Below are 21,150 nucleotides of genomic sequence, written 5' to 3'. Positions count from 1 at the left end.
GATCAACTGGGCTTGTATTCACTGGAGTTCAGAAGAATGAGAGTGGATCTCATAAAAACGTTTAAAATTCTGATGGGTTCAGACAGGTTAGATACAGGAAGAATGTTCCCAATGTTGGGGAAGTCCAGAACCAGGGGTCACAGTCTAAGGATAAGTGGTAAGCCATTTAGGACCGAGATGAGGAGAAACTTCTTTACCCAGAGAGTGGTGAACCTGTGGAATTCTCTACCACAGAAAGTTGTTGAGGCCAATTCACTAAATATATTCAAAAAGAAGTTAGATGAAGTCCTTACTACTCGGGGGATCAAGGGGTATGGCGAGAAAGCAGGAAGATGGTACTGAAGTTTCATGTTCAGCCATGAACTCATTGAATGGCGGTGCAGGCTCGAAGGGCCGAATGGCCTACTCCTGCATCTATTTTCTATGTTTCTATGTTTCCATGTTTCTATGACTTGACTACTCCAATGGACTCTTGGTTGGCCTCCCACATTCCACCCTACATAAACTTGAGGTCATCTGAAACTCGGCGGCCCGTGTCCTAACTCGCACCAAGTCCTGCTCACCCATCACCCTGTGCTCGCTGACCTACGTTGGCTCCCAGTTGAGCAACGCCTTGATTTTAAAGTTCTCATCCTTGTTTTCAAATCCCTCCATGGCCCTCGCCTCTCCCTATCTCTAATCTCCTTCAGCCTCACAACCCCCGAGATGTTTGCGCTCCTCTAATTCTGGACTCTTGAGCATCTCTGGTTATAATCTCTCAACCATCGGTGGTCGTGCCTTCTGCTGCCTGGGCCCCAAGCTCTGGAACTCCCTGCCGAAACCTCTCTGCTTCTCTACCTCTCTTTCTTCCTTTGAGACGCTCCTTAAAACCTACCCCATTGACCAAGCTTTTGGTCATCTGCTGTAATTTCTTCTTATGTGGCTTGGTGTCAAAAATCTTTGTCTTATAACACTCCTGTAAAGCACCTTGCGACGTTTTACTACATTAAAGGCGCTATATAAATACAAGTTGTTGTTGAGTAATGTGTCCTCTGATTCTAGCCCTGCTAGAATCACGTGGTTATCTTTCAAACTCTAATCTTGCTCAATATAGTTCCACTTAGACCATTCCACTGATAGTTGGGATCTTAAGATGTCAGCCGTGGCTCAGTGGGCAGCACTCTCGCCTCCGAGGCAGAAGATCATGGGTTTCAGTCCCATTCCAGGGACTTTAGCACTGGACTGACATTCCCAGTGCAGTGCTGAGGGAGTGCGGCACTGTCTGAGGTGCCGTCCTTCAGATATCACGTTAAACCGAGGTCTCGTCTGCCCTCTCGGGTGGATGTAAAAGATCCCATGGCACTATTTTGGAAAAAAAGCAGGGGAGTTTTCCCCCCCCCACCCCCATGTCCTGGCCAATATTTATCCCTCAAGGAACACTGATAAAACAGATTTTTTGATCATTTATCTCATTTTCTATTTTTGGAACCTTGCTGTGCACAAATTGGTTGCCGTGTTTCCTATATTGCAACAGTGACTAGGTTCAAAGGTCATTTGGTGGCTGCTGGGACATCCTGAAAATGTGAAAGATAAATCCAACTTTGTGTTTTTCAGAGAAAGAGATTTAGAAAGTCTTCAGTTTGTTGATACGCGCTTGGCACCCAGAATCGTTTTAATTTCTCCTTCTCAATATTTTCCCCTCAACCAACAACTCAATCATTTATTTAATTGCTGTCTGTGGGAGCTTGCTGTGCGCAATTTGGCTACTGTGTTTCCTACATTGCAACGGTAACTACACTTCAAAAATACTTACTTGGCTCTTAAGCGCTTTGGGGCGTCCTTGGGGTCCTGAAAGGTGCTATTTAAATGCTAGTTCTTTCTTTTGTTCTTTTCGGTATCTCCAAAACATCCGGATTGCCGGATTTGTACAATAATTGGCTGAAGACACGTTTTGCACAAACAGTCTTCGACACCAGGGAGCAGAGTTTCCGCTCGGCTGGTTTTTAAAAAAAAAACCCGCCCGATATCGACGTAACCTGCGGAAAAGATCGCGGAATTTTAATCGCAAATTTGGTCCAGCGGAAATAGCGTTTCCGTGCTCTTTGCACCTGTTTAAAAACCAATGTGTAGGAAGCCAGTCCCGCCCACAAAACTGGCTACGCCCCTGGGATGAATTAATCACTATAGAAACATAGAAAAATTGCAACAGAGGAGGTGGCTATTCGGCCCAGCGTGTCCATGCCGATGGGCCTAATCCCACCTTCCAGCGCTAGGTCCGTACCCTGAAGGTTACGGCTCTTCAAGTGCACGTCCAAGTACCTTTTTAAATGTGGTGAGGGTTTCTGCCTCTATCACCCTTTCAGGCAGTGAGTTCCAGACCCCCACCACCCTCTGGGTGAAAAAAGGTTCTCCTCAAATCCCCTCTAATCCTTCCACCAACTACTTTAAATTCCATGCCCTTCTGCTAAGGGAAATAGGTCCTTTCTATCCACTCTATCCCGGCCCCTCATAATTTTATACACCTCAATTAAATTTCCCCTCAGCCTCCTCTGTTCCAAAGAAAACAACCCCATCCTCTCCAATCTTTCATCATAGCTAAAGTTTTCTAGTCGTGGCAACATCCAGGTAAATCTCCTCTGCGCCCTTGCTCGTGCAATCACATCCTTCCTGTAATGTGACCAGAAACTATGAGTTTCCGAAAATTGTGCCTGTTTGCAGACTTCGAGGTGCCATTACAAAATAAGCTCGTTCTTTTGGGCACAAGGACACTATTAGAAACATTTTAAATGCTTTTGAATGTAATTTTTAATTTACTCATCATAGGCGGTCCCTCGAAGCGAGGATGACTTGCTTCCACGCCAAAAAAGGATGAGTTCACAGGTGTTTCAATGAAGGACCTAATATTCCAGATCCTGAACTACATCCTGAAGGGTGGAAGATGCCTGTGGGTGGATTCTTTTAACGTGGGGTGGCCGTTGCCCACCAGCCACCGCACGGGGCTTGACAGAGCAAGGTCTTGATCCAGTGGCAAGGGTTAACCAGGACGACTGGAGACCAGCTCTGCTGCACGGACCTAGTGCGCACACATATCGCACAGTGTGGGCTGGGCCCGTGCTGCCCCTGGGTCCCTCGCCTCTTCTGGGCCCTGAACTCACACCTCTCCTGGGCCCCGATCACGTCCCTCTACAACCTCTCGCCGCTCCTTCGCCCCGACCTCGCCGCTCCTGCTGTGCCTGCCCCACGCTCCAATCACCGGCCTGGACCTTGGTGACGTCCAATCCAGTTGCCCTCTTCGCTGCCGTCGCCCTCCTGCACCAGCTCGCGCTGTAACTTACCGTGGCACGGCGCCCATGGCCTTTTATGGTCCCGACCTGCCGCTGATGGTCCCTCACAGGTCGGGACCGCCAAACGCGAACTGACGACTGTACCCCAACATACCCCAACATGGTTCTGTATATTTTTTTGTGTCATTTTCATTCATTGAAAATCGGGTTACAGGTGGTGGATTGGCACTGATTAAAAATGCTTATTTTTTTGTGATAAGCCCATTTTCAGCTGTATTAATAAAACTGCACCAGGTCACCATCTGAAACACAGGGCATATTTTTGAAAGCAAATACTTTTTAAAAATGAGGTTTTAAGACACTGGCCGCTTGTGCTTGTCCGAGGCAGTCTTGCATTCGGCGATCTCCAAATCTATTTTAACGGAAACTCGAGAGGGGGGAGAGGGGGGAGAGGGGAGGGGGAAAAACACGCTTCTCAAAACGGGCTCAGATAGCGCCCAGTTCGTCGATAGCGCCCAAAGCGGAAACTCCCAACTCCCTGGTGTTTAGCGGAGCTGTGAATGCAGCCTCGCACGATTTATTGCAAATTGCTGAACGATTATTGACAAAAGCAGTCGAGAAGTTTCCTGCAGGGCCGGTGGTTTTTTTCACAATGCGGCTAGGATTTTTGCATTTTCTGCCGAGTTCATCGGTTTCCATTATGTGATCTCGGGCTTTGTCAGAGCGGCTTGACGGGCAGTCACAATCGATTTTCCAGCGGTGCCCCTGATGAAAGAAAAATGTCCCTGTTCTGTCCGAATGATTCCCAACTCGGGGATATTGAATGGTGAGCAGCAAGGTCGACATTTACATCCTCCCGATCCACAAACATCAGTTACCCACAACACATTCCTCTGGGAACATACAGGAGGAAAAAACTTGCAACTGTACAACTTCCTGAGCTGAAGGGGTTGTCTTATGAAGATAGGTTGAGTTGGGACTATCCTCATTCAGAAGAATGAGGTGATCTTATCGAAACATATACAATGAGGGGGCTCGACAGGTGTGTGCAGAGAGGATGTTTCCACTGAGGAGACTGGAACCAGGGGACATAATCTCAGAATAAGGGGTCGCCCATTTAAAACGGAGATGAGGAGGAATTTCTTCTCTCTGAGGGTCGTGAATCTTTGCAATTGTCTGCCCCAGAGAACTGTGGGGGCTGAGTCATTGAATATATTTAAGGTGGAGACAGACAGATTTTTGAGCGATAAGGAAGTGAAGGTTATGGGGAGCTGGCAGGGAAGTGGAGCTGAGTCCATGATCAGGTCAGCCATGATATTGCATGGCGGAGCAGGCTCGAGGGGCTAAATGGCCAATTCCTGCTCCTATTTCTTATGTTCATAATCCCCAGGATATCCCAAAGCACTTCACAACAAAGGGATTACTTTTGAAGTGCAGTCACTGTTATATAGGCAAATAACGGTCACCAATTTGCACATAGCCAATGAATGAGTGACCAGATACATTGCTGTTGGAGGAGGTTATTTTTTATTCGTTCCTGGGATGTGGGCATCGCTGTCAAGACCAGCATTTATTGCCCTTGAGAAGGTGGTGGTGAGCCGCTGCCTTGAACTGCTACAGTCCGTGTGGTGAAGATACTCCCACAGTGCTGTTAGGGAGGGAGTTCCAGGATTTTAACCCAGCGACGATGAAGGAATGGCTGATATATTTCCAAGTCGGGATGGTGAGAGTTGATGGGGAACTTGGAGGTGGTGGTGTTCCCATGCGCCTGCTGCCCTTGTCCTTCTAGGTGGTAGAGGTCGTGGGTTTGGGAGGTGCTGCCGAAGAAGTCTTGGCGAGTTGCTGCAGTGCATCTTGTAGATGGTGCACACTGCAGCCACGGTGCGCCGGTGGTGGAGGGAGTGAATGTTGAAGGTGGTGGATGGGGGGCCGATCAAGGGGGCTGCTTTGTCCTGGATGCTGTTGAGCTTTTTGATTGTTAGAGCTGCACTCATCCAGGCAAGTGGAGAGTGTTCCATCACACACCTGATGGAAAAAGAAAGAAACAGGCAGTTAGGGAAGGGAGCCAAAGATTGTCAGTGGCTACGCTCTGAAATTGTTGAACTCGAAATGCGGAAGGCTGTAAAGTGCCTAAACGAAAGATGAGGTGCTATTCCTCGAGCTCGCATTGAGCTTTGTTGGAACAGTGTAGGAGGCCGAGGATGGAGAGGTCAGAGTGGGAGTGGAGTGGAGAATTAAAGTGACAGGCGACTGGAAGCTCGGGGTCGCAGTTGCGGACTGAACGGAGGTGCTCCGCAAAGCAGAAACAGAGCCTGTTTCGTTCTTTTTCTCTCCTTGTCTCGAATGGCAGCTGGTCATTATCCCTCCATTCACACCCTATCTTGACTAATAGAAACATAGAAAATAGGTGCAGGAGCAGACCATTCGGCCCTTTGAGCCTGCACCGCCATTCAATGAGTTCATGGCTGAACATGCAACTTCAGTACCCCATTCCTGCTTTCTCACCATACCCCTTGATCCCCCTAGTAGTAAGGACTACATCTAACTCCGTTTTGAATATATTTAGTGAATTGGCCTCAACAACTTTCTGTGGTAGAGAATTCCACAGGTTCACCACTCTCTGGGTGAAGAAGTTTCTCCTCATCTCGGTCCTTAGACTGTGACCCCTGGTTCTGGACTTTCTTGGGAACATTCTTCCCGCATCCAATCTGTCTAAACCCATCAGAATTTTAAACGTTTCTATGAGATCCCCTCTCATTCTTCTGAACTCCAGTGAATACAAGCCCAGTTGAGCAAGTCTTTCTTGATAGGTCAGTCCCGCCATCCCGGGAATCAGTCTGGTGAACCTTCGCTGCACTCCCTCAATAGCAAGAATGTCCTTCCTCAAGTTAGGAGACCAAAACTGTACACAATACTCCAGGTGTGGTCTCACCAAGGCCCTGTACAACTGTAGCAACACCTCCCTGCCCCTGTACTCAAATCCCCTCGCTATGAAGGCCAACATGCCATTTGCTTTCTTAACCGCCTGCTGTACCTGCATGCCAACCTTCAATGACTGATGTACCATGACACCCAGGTCTCGTTGCAGCTCCCCTTTTCCTAATCTGTCACCATTCAGATAATAGTCAGTCTCTCTGTTTTTACCACCAAAGTGGATAACCTCACATTTATCCACATTATATTTCATCTGCCATGCATTTGCCCACTCACCTAACATATTCAAGTCACTCTGCAGCCTCATAGCATCCTCTTCGCAGCTCACACTGCCACCCAACTTAGTGTCATCCGCAAATTTGGAGATACTACATTTAATCCTCTCGTCTAAATCATTAATGTACAATGTAAACAGCTGGGGCCCCAGCACAGAACCTTGCGGTAGCTCACTAGTCACTGCCTGCCATTCTGAAAAGTACCCATTTACTCCTACTCTTTGCTTCCTGTCTGACAACCAGTTCTCAATCCACGTCAGCACACTACCCCCAATCCCATGTGAGAACTTTGCACATTAATGTTTTTCTAACTCCTGCCATTACCATTTGAATTTGCCCATCATCCCTTTTGTCTCTCTAATCTCTCCTGCCTTCCACCCTATCACAGACCTTTGTTCTTTCTTCCCCTCCCCCTTTCAGTGCTGGTTAAGAATCCATTCTTTCCGAACACTCTCCCATTCTGACAAAGCGTCATTGACCCGAAATGTTAACTCTGCTTCCTCTGCACCGATGCTGCCTGACCCGCTGAGATTTCCAGCATTTTCTGTTTTTATAGCAGGAGAACTCTTCTGCTCTTCTTCGAAGTCGTGCGTGGGGATCTTTTACATCCATCTGAGCAGGCAGACGGGGCCTCAGATTAATGACTTTTATGAAATACGGCACCTCCGACAGAGCGGCGCTCCCTCAGCGACGCTCCTCCGACAGCGCGGCGCTCCCTCAGCGTCGCCCCTCCGACAGCGCGGCGCTCCCTCAGCGACGCTCTTCCGACAGCGCGGCGCTCCCTCAGCGTCGCCCCTCCGACAGCGCGCCGCTCCCTCAGCGTCGCCCCTCCGACAGCGCGGCGCTCCCTCAGCGTCGCCCCTCCGACAGCGCGGCGCTCCCTCAGCGTCGCCCCTCCGACAGCGCGGCGCTCCCTCAGCGTCGCCCCTCCGACAGCGCGCCGCTCCCTCAGCGTCGCCCCTCCGACAGCGCGGCGCTCCCTCAGCGTCGCCCCTCCGACAGCGCGGCGCTCCCTCAGCGTCGCCCCTCCGACAGCGCGGCGCTCCCTCAGCGCCGCCCCCTCCGACAGCGCGGCGCTCCCTCAGCGTCGCCCCTCCGACAGCGCGGCGCTCCCTCAGCGTCGCCCCTCCGACAGCGCGGCGCTCCCTCAGCGTCGCCCCTCCGACAGCGCGGCGCTCCCTCAGCGTCGCCCCTCCGACAGCGCGGCGCTCCCTCAGCGTCGCCCCTCCGACAGCGCGGCGCTCCCTCAGCGTCGCCCCTCCGACAGCGCGGCGCTCCCTCAGCGTCGCCCCTCCGACAGCGCGGCGCTCCCTCAGCGTCGCCCCTCCGACAGCGCGGCGCTCCCTCCGTACTCAAACCTGCAGTGAGTGGAGGAATCCAAAACAAGGGGGTATAACCTTCAAATTAGAGCCAGGCCGTTCAGGGGTGAAGTCTTCACAAAAGGGCAGTGGGAATCTGGAACTCTCTCCTCCAAAAAGCTGTTGCGGCTGGGGGTCAATTGAAAATTTCGAAACTGAGATTGATAGATTTTTGTTGGTAAGGATTATTAAAGGTTATGGAACCAAGGTGGGTTGATGGAGTTAAGATACAGAGCAACCATGATCTTATTGAATGGCGGATGGGGCTCGAGGGGTTGAATGGGGCCCAATGGGGCTTAACGCCACACTCCACAAACACATGGGAGAGTGGTTCTGTTTAAGACGCACCCATATTTAGTATTTTGTCGCTGTTCAGGAGCACGTTAACAAGTGTGGCAAAGGGTTGAAGGTGTTGGGGAAAGTTTGTGCCGAAAGTTGAATAAATTGCTAAAGTTGTCTTCTAAAATCACGAGCCACTAATTGACTGAAACATGGAGCACAATCCTATTTTCCCCTCCTCTGGTTTTGATTGTAACCTCTATTTCCGCGTGGAGAATTCTCCGTGATGTCACTGTACACCTGGGATTCCTGGCTGATTGCATGTGAAAATTAATGGTTTCCTCTTACCTGCTGCCTCATCCATTTTATAATGCTTCAGTGTCCGATGATTCTGAAAGCAATTTCCTGCAGTTTCAGTTGCAGTACTTTATAATCCTTGTAAGAAGCTGAATATTGGTAGCAGGCGTGTGCTCAGCAAACGTCCCACAGGAGCGATTATCAAACGTAATATGACACCGAGCCGCACAAGGAGATATTTGGGCAGGTGAGCAAACGCTTGGTCAAAGAGTTAGGGTCCAGCATCTTAAAGGAGGAAATGGAGAGGTTTAGGGAGGATATTCCAGAGCTCGGGGCCCAGGCAGCTGAAGGCACGGCCGGCAATGGTGGAGCGATGATAATAGGGGATGCGCAAGAGGCTAGAAATGGAGGTGGGCAGAGATCTCGGGATGAGGGGTTGGCCATTTAGGACTGAGGTGAGGAGAAGCTTCTTCACTCGGGATGGTGAATCTTTGCAATTCTCTGCCCCAGAGGGCTGTGGAGGCTCAGTGTTTGAGTATATTCAAGGCAAGGATCGATAGATTTTTGGAGATTAAAGGAATCAAGGGATATGGGGACAGTGCAGGAAAGTGGAGTTGAGGTAGAAGATCAGCCACGATCTCATTGAATGGCGGAGCAGGCTCGAGGGACCAAATGCTCTACTCTTGTTCCTAGTATGTTTTTATTTTCTTAGGGGGTTGTGGGGCTGGAGGAGGTCACAGAGGTAGGGAGGGGCAAGGCCATGGAGGGATTTGAAAGCAAGGATGAAAATTTTAAGGTTGGAGGCGTTGCCGGTCCGGGAGCCAGTGAGGGTTCAGGAGCACAGGGGGTGATGGGTGGATGGGACTTGGGAGAATTCAGGTTCATGTTGTGAGAAGGTGTGTGCGCTTCCCACGTTCACCTTTGGTTGTCATGACGATCCCGTGTCAGAGTGGGGATGCTGTTGATCAGAGACCGATGGGGAGAGCTGTGCTCAGAGTTTCTGCTCTGACACGTGATTGGCTTCTATCAGCTGTTCAGTAACATTAAACTGATTGGGAATTTCCGCTGCGTGTTTTGGGAGCTCCCTTTTGTTTGCAGAGGCTGAGAGTCGTCGGAGGCATTTCAACAGGTGGCTCACGTAACGCAAGGTCTGCGTGAAGCCAGTTCCCCACTTACTGAGGGAACGCCGCACTGTCGGAGGGGCAGTACTGAGGGAGCGGCGCACTGTCGGAGGGGCAGTACTGAGGGAGCGCAGTACTGAGGGAGCGCCGCACTGTCGGAGGGGCAGTACTGAGGGAGCGCCGCACTGTCGGAGGGGCAGTACTGAGGGAGCGCCGCACTGTCGGAGGGGCAGTACTGAGGGAGCGCTGCACTGTCGGAGGGGCAGTACTGAGGGAGCGCCGCACTGTCGGAGGGGCAGTACTGAGGGAGCGCCGCACTGTCGGAGGGGCAGTACTGAGGGAGCGCCGCACTGTCGGAGGGGCAGTACTGAGGGAGCGCCGCACTGTCGGAGGGGCAGTACTGAGGGAGCGCCGCACTGTCGGAGGGGCAGTACTGAGGGAGCGCCGCACTGTCGGAGGGGCAGTACTGAGGGAGCGCCGCACTGTCGGAGGGGCAGTACTGAGGGAGCGCCGCACTGTCGGAGGGGCAGTACTGAGGGAGCGCCGCACTGTCGGAGGGGCAGTACTGAGGGAACGCCGCACTGTCGGAGGGGCAGTACTGAGGGAGCACTGCACTTTCTGATGTGCCGTCTTTGAGATGAGACATTAAACCAATCAGCTGGACGTGAGATCCCAGGGCACTACTTGGAATCAAAACAGGGGCGTTCTCCCCAGTTTCCTGGGGCCAGTATTTATCCCTCAAACATCAGTTTAAAAAAAAAGATTATCTGGGTCATTATCACATTGCTGTTTGTGGGAGCTTGCTGTTCACAAATTGGCTGCCGCATTTTCCACATTACGACAGTGACGACACTCCAAAAGTACTTCATTGGCTGAGATATGGTTTTGGACGTCCTGGGGATGAGAAGGGCGCTATATAAATGCAAGGTTTTCTTTCTTTATCTCTCCAGAGATAACCTGGTGTGACTTGTTTAAGTTAATAATCCCATGTATTGATTAAATTCATTTTGAGATTTATGGAGAGTAAATGGAGGCTCATCAAAAAGCAATCCAAAATAAATCTCTCGGCCTCCCCCCCCACCCCGCGCTCCCCCCTCCCCCCTCCCCCCCCCCACACCGCGCTCCCCCATCCCCCCCTCCCCCCCCCACACCGCGCTCCCCCCTCCCCCCGCCCCGCTCCCCCTCTTCCCTCCCCCTCCCCTCCCCTCCCCCCCCCACACCGCGCTCCCCCATCCCCCCCTCCCCCCCCCCCCCCGCGCTCCCCCCTCCCCCCGCCCCGCTCCCCCTCTTCCCTCCCCCTCCCCTCCCCTCCCCCCCCCCCCCCCCCGCGCTCCCTCTTCCCCCCCCCCCCCCCCCACCGCCCTGCTAGATCAGGATTACCATCATTGATTGTTCTGAAACAATAACCTTGCCAAAGCCGCCAATGAAATTTGAGCTGCACTGCTCTCCCCAACCTGCCTGGGCTGGTTACATTGTGCCGGGAGTCTGCAGACGCCCTTCATCTTTACAACCTCGCTCGAGCTCTGGAGAGTCGCTTTATTGAAATTTTCTTGGCAACGTTGAACCCTTCCCGACCTTTGTTGTAAAATATTATTGGCTGCATGAACCTTTCCCCAGATGTTTTTGTTCAGTAGATTAAAAGGTTGAGATTCCATGTGGTAATGTATTGTATGCCGTGAAATGGATACTGGGAGTGATTACAGTTCCTGTAATCTAATTGAGAGGTTTATGAGTCAACATAAACTGAGAGAGAAGCTTGATCAGATTCTCATATCCTCTGAAACTCAGATTAGGTTACATTCTGTGCATTGTCTTGTTGCCTGTTACTTGTGCCAGTTGGGTATCGTTTTAAAATTGTATTGGGTTCCATTTCTTTGCCTCCCTGATGCTTTATGGTGGGCTCCAACTACCTTTCTGCTGTACCACCTTGATTAAAAAGGGGGTCTGGGATTGTGTGGGGAACTGGATGATATACGCTAGCCTGCCACTTCTAATGTAAATATCTGACTATCTCTCAGCTCAGTAGGAAGCCATTCGGCCCATCATGTCTGTGCCGGTACTTCGAAAGAGCGATCCAGTTTGTCCTACTCTCCCCTGCTCTTTCTCCATAGCCTTGTATATTTTTTCTTAAGTATTTATCCAATTTCCTTTTGAAAGTTACGATTAAATCTGCTCCTATCGCCCTTTCAGGCAGCGTGTTCCAGATCACAGCACCTCGCTGCGTTTAAAAAAAAATTTTTTTTTTTTAAATCCTCTATGTCCCTTTGGTTCTTTTGCCAATCGTCTTAAATCTGTGTCCTCTGGTTATCCTCTGTGTCCGCTGTGGCTTACTGGGTAGCACACTCTACTCTCAGTCAGAAGGTTGTGGGTTCAAGTCTCACTCCAGGGACTTGAGCACATAAATCCAGGCTGACACTCCCAGTGCAGTGCTGAGGGAGTGCTGCACTGTTGGAGGTGATGTTAAACCGAGGCATTGTCTGTCCCCTCAGGTGCATGTAAAAGATCCCGTGGCCACTAGTTCGAAGAAGAGCAGGGGCGTTCTCCCCGGTGTCCTGGGGCCAATATTTATCCCTCAATCAACATCACCAAACAACAGATTATCCGGTCATTATCACATTGCTGTTTGTGGGAGCTTGCTGTGCGCAAATTGACTGCCGCGTTTCCCACAATACAACTTCTTTAGCTGTAAAGCGCTTTGAGACGTCTGGTGGTCGTGAAAGGCGCTATAGAAATGCAAGTCTTTCTTCTTATTGACCCTTCTACCATTGGAAACAGATTGTTCTGAGTCTCTCTATGCTCATGATATTGAACACTTCTATTAAATCTGCTCTGAACCTTCTCTGCTCTGAGAACAACCCCAGCTTCTCCAGAATTAGAGGAGCGCAGGGATCTCGGGGGAGTGGGGGGTTGGGTTGGTGTAGGGCTGGAGGAGATTAGAAATAGGGAGGGACGAGCCCATGGAAGGATTTGAAAACAAGGATGAGATTTTTAAATCTAGATAAACACTTGAGGGAGAAAGGAATAGAAGGATATGTTGATGGGGTGGGAGGAGGCTGGTGTGGAGCATTAACACCGGCACGGACCGGTTGGGCTGTGTGGCCTGTGTCTGGTGTGCTGTAAATTCGATGTAATATCCACAGGAGTAGGAACAGAGAATCTACTGCTCTGCCATTGGCACAAGTCTTCAGCACAACAGCCGGGATGTTGTTGCGGCCCGTAGCCTTTACCGTAACCAGTGCACTCAGCCGTTGCTTGACATCACGTGGAGTGAATCGAATTGGCTGAAGACTGGCTTCTGTGATGGTGGGGACCTCAGGAGGATTATCCACTCGGCACTTCTGGCTGAAGATGATCGCAAACGTTTCAGCCTTGTCTTTTGCATTCACGTGCTGGGCTCCGCCATCATTGAGGTTGGGGATGTTCATGGAGCCGCCTCCTCCCGTTAGTTGTTTAATTGTCCGCCACCATTCAGGACTGGATGTGGCAGGACTTTGACCTGATCTGTTGGTTGTGGGATTCCTCAGCTCTTGTCTAAAGCGTTTAGCGTGCGTGTAGTCCCGTGCATGTACTTCCCCAGTTGGCACCTCATTAGATACGCCCGCTGCTGCCAATGGCATGCTCTTCTGCGCTCCTTATTGAACCAGGGTTGGTCCCCTGGGTTGATGGTAATGGTAAAGTGAGGGATGTGCCGGGCCACCAGGTTACAGATTGTGGTCGAATACAATTCTGCTGCTGCTGATGGCCCACAGCGCCTCATGGATGCAGTTTTGAGCTGCTCAATCTGTTCTAAATCTATCCCAGTTAGCACGGTGGCAGTGCCACACATCACAGTTTGTCCATAATCTATTGGCCCAAAAAATTCCGATGTTCCAGGTCCGTGTGAAGTTTCTACGGACCCGGGAAGGCGTCAGAAAAGCCAGTTTTCGGCGCGCAATGCGCATGCGCTGGAAACCGGCTTTTCCGATCTATCACGTTGCTGCCTTGACAGATCCTCCACAGATCAGGAGCGAGGACACTTGCCGGGCAAGATTTCCGATATTAACAAATATCTTGCCCTGCAAATGTCCTTTAAAACCTTGCGCCTGATAAAGCGGGCCTACTGTTACAGGTGCAAGTGTTTAAAAATATGCATACACGTTAAAAATAAAGTTATAAAAACATATTTTATTTTTAAAAACCCTCCCCACTACGGTAAGTTTATTTTAAGGCTTAATTAAAAAAAACTTTTTTTTTTTAAAGTCGGAACTATTTTTTTTATAACAACTTTAATTTAAATGAATGTTAAATATGTAGTTTATTTTCTATTTTTTATTGTGTTTTGGGTGTTTGGGGGGGCCCTCTCATTCATAGTAATAGGAGTTCCGGACTTACGGAACTGCTATTGCTATGAATGAGAAACTATACGACACCCGATTGGCTGCTGCCTCCAGCTCCCGGCCTGCGCACGTCCCCACGTGCACGCGCTGCGACACGCGGTCACGGGAGGCCCCAGGCTCGGAAGTTCCAACGGGCGCAGCAGCAACAGGTAAGTGCGCATCTTTTTTTCTGTTTTTAGATCGTTTGCCCGCGGGAAGAGCTCGACCGGAATTTCAGGGCCATTAAGTTTATACTTACTACGTCCCACTTTCCTTATTTGGCCATTATAATGTCGCTAGGTGGCATCGCATTACAAAGCGACTCGCCCCACAGTCATAACTGCACCTGCACATATCTAACCCTAGGTGGAGCTTCGTATGCTCCAGATCCCCATAGTTAGACCTCATCTTTTGGACGCAACGTTAAACCGAGGCCTGTACTGCTGGTTTAGGTGCTTGTAAAATCATTCTTGGAAATATTGAGAGCGAGGTAGTTCTCTTGGTGTTCAGGCCAACATTTTACCATCAATCAGCATCACTAAAACAGATTAACTGGTCACTGAAGTTTCATGTTCAGCCATGAACTCATTGAATGGCGATGCAGGCTAGAAGGGCTGAATGGCCTGCTCCTGCACCTATTTTCTATGTTTCTATGTTATGTGTTATTTATTTGTGGGAGCTTGTTGTGCGCAGATTGGCTACAAAACTGTGACTACACTTCGGAAACAATTGGTTGGCTGCGGTGAGCTTCAGGTGATCCTGGGGATGTGACAAACGCTATTCCAGGATAATAAGAAAAGAAAGACTTGCATTTACATGGCACCTTTCACTGAGCCAATGAAGCACTTTTTGGAGCGTGGTCACTGTTGTAATGTGGGAAACGCGGCAGCCACTTTGCGCACAGCAAGCTCCCACAAACGGATCATATGTTTTAGTGCTGTTGATTGAGAGATAAATATTGGCCCCAGGGAGAACTCCCCTGCTCTTCTTCGAAATAGTGCCACGGGATCTTTTACGTCCACCTGAGAGAGCAGACGGGGCCTCGGTTTAACGTCTCATCCGAAAGACGGCTCCCTCCGACAGTGCAGCGCTCCCTCAGCACTGCACTGGAAATGTCTGCCTGGATTTATGTGCTCGAGTCTCTGGAGTGGGACTTGAACCCACAACCTTCTGACTCAGAGGCGAGGGTGCTGCCCACTGAGCCACAGCTGACACTCATACCAGAACTTGAACAGTTCTGCTGGTAGTGTTAGATGAAGAGGGGTTGGAGGAGGTACGTGTGAAGCGTAAACGGAGTGGTTGGGCCGAATGGCCTGTTTCTGTGCTATACACCGTGTTCACTGATGTTGAGCAGAATGTCATCTATCGGACCCTCTCTGTGCAGCGAGTAGCAAGAAACGCAGAAACTCTCGGGGCTTTTGCTGGTGCTCTCGCCCTTTCCGAAGTCAAAGCTTAATGCAGTACCTCCTCCGTGGCAAATGTGAATCGCCCTGTCGTTGAAAATAGTGATGTACACCTGTGATAAGCAATTTTGCTTGCGAAAGAAGTTTTCTATGGGACTGAGTTGTGGGGGGCGCGAGGAGAGCGGGGGTGGCTGTGGGGGACTGGGGAGAGGGCGGGGGGGGGGGTGTGCTGGAGAGAGGGCAGCGGTGGGGGGCTGGGGCAAGGGCGGGGGAGGGGGTGCTGGAGAGAGGGCGGTGGGGGGGGATCGAAGGAACATTTGACACCTGAGATTGATAGATTTTTGCCGGGTAAGGGTACGAAGGGTTATGGAAGCAAAGCAGGTAGATGGAGTTGAGGTACAGACCAGTCATGATCTAACTGAATGGCGGAACAGGCTCGAGGGGCTGAATACTCAACTCCTGTTGAAGCGTTTTCATTTACAATGTGATATTAAAAAGATCTTTCTTAAAAATGTATTCCCTGGTCTCCATTAAAATTCAATTACATGAAAGGAATGAATTTACTAATTAGAAACATATTGGCCAACAGTGAATGTGTAACAGTGGGTTTTGACTGTAAAGAAAATGATTGCTGAAATTAAATAGTTTTGTGTTTGACTGTGAGTTGAATGCAATCCATTGCCAGTGAGAACTTCTCTCCATGGGGGGGAACATACTCAGTTCAACTGTTGTGGTTTCAAGCCCCACTCTGCGTGTCATGACTAACATTCCTCTCTAAACGGGGCCCCCTCAAATCGCTCCATGGTCTCGCACCACCCTACCTCTCTGAGCCCCATCAGCCCCTCCAAACTTCTGAAATGCGCTCCTCCAATTCTGGCCACTTGCCCATTCTCGCTTATAATCGCTCCACCGTTGGTGGCCGTGCCTTCAGTTGCCTGGGCCCCAAGCTCTGAAATTCCCGCCCTCCAGGAGGAAGCAAAGGGTGATGGGTGTTTTTGCGATTGGAAGGATGTTTCCAGTGGGGTTCCGCAGGGCTCAGTACTGGGTCCCTTGCTTTTTGTGGTATACATCAATGATCTAGATTTAAATATAGGGGGTATGATTAAGACATCTGCAGATGCTACTAAAACTGGCTGTGTGGTTGATAATGAAGAAGAAAGCTGTAGACTGCAGGAAGATATCAATGAACTGGTCAGGTGGGCAGAACAGTGGCAAATGGAATTCAATCCGGAGAAGTGTGAGGTAATGCATTTGGGGAGGGCTAACAAGGAAAGGGAATACACATTAAATGGTAGGATACTAAGAAGTGTAGAAAAGCAAAGTGACTTTGGAGTGCATGTCCACAGATCCCTGATGGTAGCAGGCCAAGTAGATAATAAGATGGTTAAGAAAGATACAGAATGCTTGCCTATATTAGCAAAGGCATAGAATACAAAAGCAGGGGGGATTATGCTTGAACTGTATAAAACACTGGTTGGGCCACAGCTGAAGTACTGCGTGCAGTTCTGGTCACCGCATTACAGAAAGGACATGATTACACTGGAGAGGGTACAGAGGAGATTTATGAGCATGTTGCCGGGAGTGGAGAATCTTGGCTATGATGACAGATTGGATAGGCTGGGTTTGTTTTCCTTGGAACAGAGGAGGCTGAGGGGAAACCTCATTGAGGTGTATAAAATTATGAGGGGCTTGGATATCGAGGATAGAACCAGAGGGCATGAATTTAAAATAAGTGGTAGAAGGTTTAGAAGGGGATTTGAGGGGAAATTTCTTCACGCAGAGGGTTGTGGGGGTCTGGAACTCGCTGCCTGAAAGGGTGGTAGAGGCAGAAACCCTCACCACATTTAAAAAGTACTTAAATGTGCACTTTAAGTACCGTGACCTGCAGGGTTACGGACCGAGAGCTGTAAAGTGGGATTAGGCTGGATAGCCTCTTGTTGGCCGGTATGGACACGATGGGCCGAAATGGCCTCCTTCCGTGCTGTAAACTTCTATGATTCTATGAACCTCTCCACCTCCCAACCCCACTCCTTCTTTCAGACTCATCTTAAAACCTACCTCTTCAACCAAGTTGTTGGTCATCTGTCCTGATTATCTCATCGTGTGGCTTAATGTAAAATTTTGTGTGATGCAGTTTGGGACATTTTACTACATTTAAAGGCGGCGTATAAATGCAAGGTGGTGGTGATGCAGTTTATTGCGTTTCTGGGTGATGTGATGGGCCGCTATATCAATACACCTTCATTCATTCTATAGCCAAGTTTCTCCTATCACAAAAACATAAGAATTAGGAGCAGGAGTCGGCCATTTGGCCCCTTGAGCCTGCTCCGTCATTCAATAAGATCATGGCTGATCTTTCAACTCACCTCCATCTTCCTGCACTACCCCCATATCCCTTGGTTCCGATCGCTTTCATTTGGGCTTCCCTTTGTTTGTTGATTTAATTAAGCTATTTTCCCTCCATTTAGTTTGGTCAGTTTTTGTGCCTCCATCAAAGCTTCAGGATGTTAAATGTCGGTGCCTATGGTCAAGCAGTCCCACTTCAGCAGTGGCATTCAGACCTCCTGCATTAAACTCTTCCTACTCTGCTGCCACAATTGTCAGCCGTGGCTCAGTGGGAAGCGCTCTCGCCTCTGAGTCAGCAGGTTGTGGGTTCAAATCCCACTCCAGGGACTTGAGCACAAAAATCTTGGCTGACACTCCCAGTACAGTGCTGAGGGAGCGCTGCACTGTCGGAGGGTCAGTGCTGAGGGAGCGCTGCACTGTTGGAGGGACAGTACTGAGGGAGCACTGCACTGTCGGAGGGACAGTACTGAGGGAGTGCTGCACTGTCGGAGGGTCAGTGCTGAGGGAGCGCTGCACTGTTGGAGGGACAGTACTGAGGGAGCACTGCACTGTCGGAGGTGCCGTCTTTCAGATGAGACGTTAAACTGAGGCCCCGTCTGCGCTCTCAGGTGGATGTAAAAGACCCCTCGGCACTGTTTCGAAGAAGAACAGGGGGAGTTATCCCCGGTGTCCTGGGGCCAATATTTATCCCTCAATCAACATAACAAACAGATTATCTGGTCATTATCACGTTGCTGTTTGTGGGAGCTTGCTGTGCGCAAATTGGCTGTCTCGTTTCCCCACATTGCAACAGTGACTGCACTCCAAAATACGTCATTGGCTGTAAAGCACTTTGGGGCGTCCGGTGCAAGTTTTTCTTTCAATGATCCGTGACCCCAGCCTCGAGAGTTCACGGTGTTGAAATAAGTCTGAGAGATTATTCAGTAAAACCTTTTTCTGTTCTTTTTTTTTAGGAAACTCCGAGAACTACAAATCGATGGAAAAGGTAAAGAGAACTTTAAACATGTGTCCGTTTTATATGAGCCTCGAGCGTTCATGCTTTTTACCTTCAAATATACTGAGCAGGACCAAGCCCAACCTCCGCTGAGAACGTAAGAAATAGGAGCAGGAGTCGGCCACAGGGCCCCTTGAGCCTGCTCCACCATTCAACAAGATCATGGCTGATCATCTTCCTCAACTCCAGTGTCCCATCCCCTGTCCCTTTGTGTCCAAAAATCTATTGATGTCTGTCTTGAATATACTCAAAGACTGAGCCTCCACAGTCCTCTGTGGGAGAGAATTCCAAAGATTCACCACCCTCTGAGTGACGCGATTCCTCCTCATCTCAGTCCGAAATGGCCGACCCCTTATCCTGAGACTGTGCCCCCTGGTTTTCGACTCTCCAGCCAGAGGAAGCAGCCTCTCAGAATCAATACATTTCAATGCAATCACCTCTTGTTCTCGTTAAACGCCAGAGTGTGTTGGCCCAATCTGCTCAATTTCTCCTCACTTACTCTTAGTATTGTTTCTCTTGTTGTCCCCCCCCCCCGCCCCCCCTCCTGCCCCTGGCCTCAGACAAAGTCCCACTGCTCGTTTTGCCAGGTCATTCGCTGTATTGAATCTAGGTCAGTCCTGGCTGGCAGTGAGGAGGGGAGAGTTGGCAGGGGATCTCCTGCAGCACAATGTGTGAGCTGGCCACTGAATGGTGTTGGCAGACATGATGCAGGCACGGCCAATCTCCTGCCCAGCTTTCAAACTGAGCGATCCAAGTTGTTCAATCTGGGACAGTGAAAGGGACAAAAACGGCTGTGATCAAACACAAAAATACCAGCCTCCTGACTCATAACACAATGACCCAGAAATTCCGCTTTCTCCTTCCCGCGGGCGTTCGACTAGATTTTAGAGAAAAAAATGCACACCTACCTGAAGCTGCTGCACCTCGATCCCGATCCCGATCCCGATCCACAGGCCTCCTCTCCCTGCGCGTCGCAGCGCGTGCTCATAGGGACGTCCGTAAGCTGGAGCTGCAGTCACATGGCTCTGGCCAGCCAATCAAGGGACAGTATTTTCTCATTCATAATAATTGGAACTCCGTAAATTGGACTTCCCATTATTGTGAATGAGAAACTCGCCCAAACACCCATATCGAAAATATACACTACATATTTAAGATTCATTTAAATTAAAGTTATTAATATGTTTTTGTGTGTTTTGAAACACTTATGCCTGTAAAAGTTGGCTATGCGCCTGCTTTCATCAGGCGCGAGAGTTTTGAGGACATTTGCTGGGCAAGATATGGGTAAATCCCACAATCTTGCCCGTGCAAATGTCCTTGCTCCTGAGACGTGGAGAACAAGTTGTGCTCCAGCTTGGCCGATTGGGAAAACCTGGCTTTCAGCACATGCGCGTTGTGCGCTAAAAAACGGCTTTTCCGATGCCTTCCTGGGTCTGTAGAAACTTCGTACGGGCCCGGGGACGTTGGAATTTCTACCCCATTGGGTTCCCCCTTTTGGGCGTAAACATACAATCGTTTCGCGAAGCGTTTCTTCCCCTCAAGTTTCTGCTCAAACTAATTTGCATATTGCCAAACACAGTGTGCCATAAAGTGCCGCAATTAGGCAGTGTTTTACAACGTATTTTTTTTTTTCCAAGTTTTGCTTTAAAAACTATTCCTTCATGTGCGAGGATCTATCCACGGCCCCCTCCTATTTCTCAACCTCGGCAACACCATCCGAAAACACACCGTCAGTTTCCACATGTACGCTGATAACACCCAGCTCTACCTCGCCACCACTTCTCTTGACGGTCTCTAAATTGTCAGACTACTTGTCTGACGAGCAGAAATGTGCTCCAATTGAATGTCTGGAAGACCGAAGCCATTGTTTTTGGTCCCCGTCACAAACTCCATTCCCTAACCACTGGCTCCATCCCTCTCCCTAACTTCTGTCTGAGGCTGAACCAGACTGTTTGCAACCTTGGTGTCATGTTTGACCCTGAAATGAGCTTTTGACCACATATCCGCAGCATAACTAAGACCGCCTATTTACACCTCCGTAACATCGCCCGACTCTGCCCCTGCCTCAGCTCATCCGCTGCTGCAGCCCTCATCCATTGCCTTTGTTACCTCTAGACTTGTCTCTTCCAACGTACTCCTGGCTGGTCTCCCACATTCTACCCTATGTAAACTAGAGGTGATCCAAAACTCGGCTGCTCGTGTCCTAACACGCATCAAGTCCCGCTCACCCTGTGCTCGTTGACCTACATTGGCTTCCGGTTAAGCAGCACCTCAATTTCAAAATTCTCATTCTTATTTACAAATCCCTCCATGGCCCTCGCCCCTCCCTCTCTTTGTAATCTCCTCAAGCCCCACAACCCCCCCCCCCGCCCCCGAGATGTCTGCGCTCCCCTAATTCTGCCCTCCTGAGCATCCCTGATTATAATCCCTCTACCATCGGTGGCCGTGCCTTCTGTTGCCTGGGCCCCAAGCTCTGGAACTCCCTCCCTAAACCTCTCTACCGCTCTTTCCTCCTTCAAGACGCT

At 49.9% G+C, this 21,150-nt stretch overlaps 1 protein-coding gene across 1 annotated transcript in view; it reads left to right on the top strand.

Moving 5' to 3' along the window:
* Nucleotides 1-21,150, top strand: part of pawr (PRKC, apoptosis, WT1, regulator) — a 176,255-nt gene that overhangs the window by 129,206 nt on the left and 25,899 nt on the right. The window contains exon 4 of the mRNA XM_070900108.1: nt 18,585-18,616. Coding sequence (XP_070756209.1) covers nt 18,585-18,616 — 32 coding nt within the window. The remainder of the gene's footprint in view (nt 1-18,584; nt 18,617-21,150) is intronic.

The sequence above is a fragment of the Pristiophorus japonicus genome, chromosome 15 (assembly GCF_044704955.1).
Source record: "Pristiophorus japonicus isolate sPriJap1 chromosome 15, sPriJap1.hap1, whole genome shotgun sequence".
NCBI lineage: Eukaryota > Metazoa > Chordata > Chondrichthyes > Pristiophoridae > Pristiophorus > Pristiophorus japonicus.
This window is presented reverse-complemented; position numbering and strand designations above follow the sequence as displayed.